The following is a 6,000-nucleotide window of genomic DNA, read 5'->3' as shown; positions in this document are numbered from 1 at the left end:
GTTGCAAGTATACATGAGCATTTGCATTCAATCACATCCTTTTTGTTGGCCTCATCCCATTGCTTTTTGGTGTTTATGCTGACTTGTCTTGCAAAACTTGGCTTTTCCATGTGAGTTACAAGCGCTTAAAGGTTTTGCTAAAACCATGCTCCCTCTACTATCTCTCCATGCGAGTGGGTCTAAATAATTCATTCCTACTAACCCCATTGCACCCCGACGCACGCGACATGGCCCTAATATAGAGATATAGAGATGATGTAGATTAGAATAGAATATAGATATATAGACATAGAAAATAGAAATAATGGAATATAGGATATAGATATAGATGTAGAAGATTCTTTACTTTTGGATTCAAGTGAGGAAAAGAGGAGAGGTTAGGGGAATCTCGAGCAAGATCATAGCTTGGATTAGGAAGGCAGGTTTCAATGAGCAGTTGGATGCCAAGCTAGCCCTTTTTGGTGACCGTGGGAACAAGGATGACCAAACCCTCAAGCTTTGGAATGTGGTGAGAGCTGTGATGCTTTAACATATCTGGAAATACAGGAATGAACTTGCCTTTGGCAGGTGGAACAAGGATGATACGGTTAGTGAGTTGTGTGAATGAACTTGCCTTTGGCAGATGGAACAAGGATGATACGGTTAGTGAGTTGTGTGAGAGGGTTAGGAGGGAAACTTTTCTAGCTCTACGTGGATGTGTTTTGTGAAATAAGACCGTCGAGGTCTTCTACAAAGCTTTATCTAAGGCTTAAGAAGCCTTCCTGAGAACGGCCTGCTCGTGGCTTCGTATATGTTTTACCCTGCTTTATAAAATAAGCGAGGAAAAGAGGCGATTAGTGTGTGAGGTTCGCTAGAGCTTCGGTAAGGAGTCATTAGGCTCACGACGCTGAAAGAGATGTTCGAAAGAGCTCTGTTGAGCCCCGTCCTTGTACAAGGAGGACCAGGGCTTGGCAAGGAGCTCGCACCTACCTTCCCCTTAGTCAAACCGAGCAAGCAACCTGCCTGCAAGGCTTTATTGAAGTGCAGCGTCAACCAGCCATTTCCAGAAAAGGCTACGATGCTCCATGAGAGATTATCACAGATTCGACAAGCTCGTGTTATTGCTTGTGTTCGAGCTGAGAGGCGAGTTTTCTGACTCCTACTACATTGTCCTTACCGTATCTTTATCCAAAGCGTTGCCTGCCACCTGTTTCTCCACTCTTTTACCTGCAGTTTTCATTTTAATGGGAGGAATGCCGCAGTGCATCTCAAAAGGAAGACCATTAATATGAAACGGGGAGGGCAACATAGCTGGTTTGATTCATTTGAACCAATCAAATCAATAAAAAATGCAACTGGAATTCACAAGGCAGGTTTCAAAGGTCAACTGGAATTCACAAGCCAGATTTTAAAGGCTGGACGACCTTTAAGAAATCTTTATCCATGGGTAGTAACTTATTAATCGAGAAATGTTTGTACGGATATTTTGGATTTCCATTAATTTGATGAGTTTTCTGTGATAGAACTACCCATGAGATAGGGGTAAGTGTGGCATTTTGTACCATTCTTAGAATGTGAAATGCAATGCTGCCATGTAAGAGATCTTCCCACCAAGCTGTCACAATGGGTCTTCTAACAGCAGCCAGGAAGTAGCCTTGGCCCCTTGATATGTGTTAGGGTTCAAATTATTACCTAAGGACGTTAGTCTTTATGCTCATATATGGTCTGATGTAAAACAGCTTGTAGACTTCAATAGAAAGGCAATTTTCTTGATGTCACAAGTTGTGATTCATGTCTTTTGGATTCTTGGATGATTTTGAGGAGAGTGCCTCGTCTTCGTGTTCTTACGTTACCTGAAATCCTATACCACTTTTTTGAAAATTGGATGCAGTTTTCTATCACTTTCACATTCAGAAAGAATGTAGATTGCAGTATTTTCAGGAATTTACAATACAACTTGAATTTCTGTACCATTTTCTTGAAGAATATTTGTTGTTTTCTATCGTTTTTTGATTCAAGAAATTTATGGGCTGAATTATGCGAATTCTAGGTAGATTTCATGATTGGTTGTTATTGTTATTTTGTTGTGGTAGAATAGGCCAATACAATTTAGCGATCTTGCCTGGTTTATATTGCATTAGACTCATTATTTAGGTGTTAGGCTTGGAAGAAGAAAACTTGCAAGAGATTGATGGCAATTATGTAATTGTTGGTGAGAGAAAGGTGTCCTTTTCTAGGAAGGTGCACGAGACATGGTTGCATAACAAAAGCTTGAAGATGTTTCATGAATTTGAGGTGTTTTTGAATCTTTAGGCATTTTTGTGTACTTTTTTAAGTGGAGGATGTCAGGTCATTCTTGCAATAAAATGCCCTTCATTCAAGTTGTTTGAAGACAGACAAGCATTTAAGCCATTTCAAGGCAGATAAACATTCAGGGTATTTTAAGGCAAACATGCATGTAGGTTGATTCTTATAATTCAAGTAGTTTTGGGAGCTTTTGCCAATTTAGATGTTCAGGATATTGTGGAAAAGAAGAAGATGTTTGATAAAAAGGGTGTCCACTAGTGAAGAACGAGATAAAGAGGAATTCCATGAGAATTGAATGATAGGAATGGGTTGATAGGAAATAGTCCTAAGGCTAATGATGAAGAATACAAAGATGTGGAAGAAGATAAGATAAAGAAAAAAGTAGAAGAAGAAAAGGGAGAAGATGAAGTAGAGTGCTATCCACTTTTCTTTGGGAAAAAGAATAAAGGATTTTTAAAAGTATCCTAAAATGCAAAAACTTAAAAATGGCTTAAATAGCAATAGTTTTAGGAGTAACCTTAAGTACAAAAGTATCAAGGACTTGCAAAAATGATAGGTATAACATGAACTATAGAAAATTACTAGAGACAGCCTGGTAAAATGGAGAAATCTGATCAATATAGAAGTTTTTATGCAATATCTACAAAAGAGTTTCTCAGGTAGCTTGAACTACAGAAATTAAAAGAATAACTTGAATATCATAGACTAAAAACCTGTTACTTCATCATTGCAAAAGTTAGGAGGTTGGTTAAAAGAAAAGTAAGTTATTTTCAAACTGTAGACATGCTTCATTATGGGTGAATCTAAGAAGAAGGAAAAGAGGTGTAAAATCTATTTTGAGCATGGATATATTTTAAAATGATGTTCATATGTTTATGGGTCTTGTGATAGAGGAAAGTCTTGTAAATATTTTTGCATAGTTGATTTATGTAAGTAGTTCAATGGTATCCAGAAGAAGTTTTCTTTAGTAAGGAAGGGTTTAGGTTCAAGGATGAATAGAGCATGGAAAAAGATAAGTTCTTTTGAGAATGTACTTGATGATGCTTATGAGTGGCATGATAATCATGAAGGTTGGAAAGTTAAGTCTTGTTCAAGTATGCAGCATGTTTGGAGATTGTTTAGAGCAGTTGAGAAGCTCAAGGAGAAATATGAAGATGTTCTGATTTCAGATTTGAATTCAAGTTGAAGTAATGATGATGATTGCTACTCTTTACTTGTGGTTTTGCCAAAGATTGAGGCTAAGGGAATGAGAGAGGACAAGAGCCAAAGGAGCTAAGGATCTGACGAAGGAAATTCGGTATGGCAGCCTCTATACTATGCCAAACTTCCTTTTGCCACAAAGTGAATGAGTTAAGGGTACCACCTAGTCATGGAAGAGCGGACTAGGACGCTATGCAAGAGGGAGAGGAGCTTGTGAGGGAGAAGAGAGGAAAACTATGAGAGAGAGAGAGAGAGAGAGAGAGAGAGAGAGAGAGAGAGAGAGAGAGAGAGAAGAGAGAGAGAGAGAGAGAAATAACTACAAAAAATAGATGAATCAATAAAACTTAAGAGGGCACAAGAGATAGAGAATCCTCAAGACATAACCAATATACACAATATGGACACCAATAGCATGGGCTTATTACAGTGTAGAGCATGCATAAGCTATAGTAAGGGAATGTACTGCATAAGCTCATGAGAGAGAATGGGGAATGCTCAATAGGGTTGAAGAAGACCTCTTGGCTCTCTCTTATAAATTACAAAGGAGAAGGCCTCTTTATATAGGCCTTGAGGGTGTTTAGAGAGGAGGCTAAGATAGAATAGGAATTAACACCACTAAAGCTGTATTAAGGCGGTTTCACCAATGTGGAAGCTCCATCTAGATGTTTTATTGACTAATTTTGTACTTAATCAAGTTCCATCATATGTGAATTGTCTTCATTCTCTCCCCCATAGCTTGAGTCCAAGAGCTCTCCTATAAAAAAATATAGAGAATCTTCATAAAATAAGATCATATCTAGCAATAATGGAGAGAGAGTAGTGAGAATTCATACATTACTACTACAATTAAGGATGATTTGAGGGTGATTCAGGAGGGGAATTCTAACGGTTTATTAGCTTGAGAGAGAGGAGAAGAGAGGGAAAAAGGTTGGGAGTCTAATAAATGATGTTTTATGGAAGTGTTAAGTGTGGGAAAGAAAGTATGGGTGTGTAAAAAATTGAGAGATGGTCTCCACCGCAGCTGGAAAAAGTTGGCGTCCACCATTTTGGCCATATCTCTCGACTTGTAGCTCCAAAAAATTATAAAAAAATACCAGCCGAAACTTCAGCTCACGCGCTACAACTTTCATATTGAAAAGTTTTTTTGGATCGGAGTAGAAGTATTTTTAAAAAATCTTATAAAATTATGTGCCTGATTTTTCTTTCACTAATGCTTCCAAGAAGGGTCCCATTTGTTTGAATTATCATAAGGCTCCAAAGCCATGACATTATGAGCCTCACATGCCTTTTGGATGGCTCCAAATCCATTTCATATCTTTTCTTTTCACATTACACATTTTTCCTTCACCTTCCTCCATTGATCTTTACTTTTCACCCTCGCTTGGTAGACCGGTCCATGAAATATTTCCATCCAGTGATTTCTTGGATTTCCCAAGAGGTTGTTCCCACCCTCTTTTTTATTTTAAACCTCCAAATGTATAAAAAATCACCAAAGTGTTAGACAAATATTTTTTTATGATTTTCTCGGATCATATAGCCTCCCCCCAACCTGGCTAGAGGTATTTATGCCTCTAGACACTCTTTGGTATCTTGAGCTGACCCCACCCTGATGTGATAGGATTTTAAGCGCCATCCATTTACCCTGGTCTTGTGCACTTTTTCCTCAATGTCTTGAAGTTTGTAGAAGCCATTGTTAAATTTTTTTGTGACCCAAAACGGTCTCTCCCACCGGTAGAAAAACTTGCTAATTCTTTTTTTTATCAAAGTGATTGTCATATCGAGGCACTAAAGATCCCTCCTTGATGTTTTTATCTGTTAGCTTCTTATTGAACTTTTCTCTACGCTTCTCAGCTTCCTGGGAGTAGTGGTTGATGGCTTTTTCATGATCCAATTGTAGCCTCTCTAGGTCCAGTAATCTTTGATATAACTTTTCCTTTTGAGAGTCTACTGTGCCACCTAATACCCGAAGGCTAGCTAATTTCACCTCAATAGGCAAAAGAGCCTCTTGTCCATAAACTATATGAAAAGGTGTGAACTCTAACATGGTTTTGAAGGAGGTTCTGTAAGCCCATAGAGCTCCACTAAGGTGCTTGGCCCAATCCCGGGGCCTTGAATATACCTGTTTGTTGATGATTTTACAAATCATTCCATTTACCTTCTCCACCAATCCATTGCATTGAGGGTAGTAAGGGGTAGAGTGTCGTCGTTGAATATTTAGCTTTTGCATGAGTTCACCCACCACATTAGCTCTAAACCCTGGTCCTCTATCTGATAGTATTTCAAGAGGGGTACCAAGCCTACAACAAATGTGGTCAAAGATGAATTTACTCACTTCCTTAGCTGTGATTCTTCTAGTTGGCATAGCCTCATCTCATCTAGTCATGTAATCTACCCCCATGATATATACTCTTTTCCTGATGGAGTGCGTGGTAGAGGCCGTATGGCATCAATTCCCCACTTCTCAAAGGGTCCATAGACCTTGATTGGGGTTTGGGGTTCTGCTATGAGCCGTCG

The 6,000-nt window shown here is 38.7% G+C and overlaps 1 protein-coding gene across 4 annotated transcripts in view; it reads left to right on the top strand.

The window, feature by feature from the left end:
• Nucleotides 1–730: 730 nt before the first annotated feature.
• Nucleotides 731–6,000, top strand: part of LOC148019124 (uncharacterized) — a 50,749-nt gene continuing 45,479 nt past the window's right edge. For all 4 annotated transcript variants that reach the window (XM_087660647.1, XM_087660644.1, XM_087660645.1 and 1 more), the window contains exon 1: nt 731–1,122. In XM_087660647.1, the coding sequence (XP_087516773.1) occupies nt 896–1,122 (227 nt within the window). In that variant the 5' untranslated portion in view covers nt 731–895. The remainder of the gene's footprint in view (nt 1,123–6,000) is intronic.

The sequence above is a fragment of the Lygodium microphyllum genome, chromosome 20 (genome assembly GCF_053477565.2).
Source record: "Lygodium microphyllum isolate KBCC chromosome 20, Lygodium_microphyllum_v1.1.10, whole genome shotgun sequence".
NCBI lineage: Eukaryota > Viridiplantae > Streptophyta > Polypodiopsida > Schizaeales > Lygodiaceae > Lygodium > Lygodium microphyllum.
Note: the sequence above shows the minus strand (reverse complement) of the source record. Positions and strands in the feature narration are given on the sequence as shown.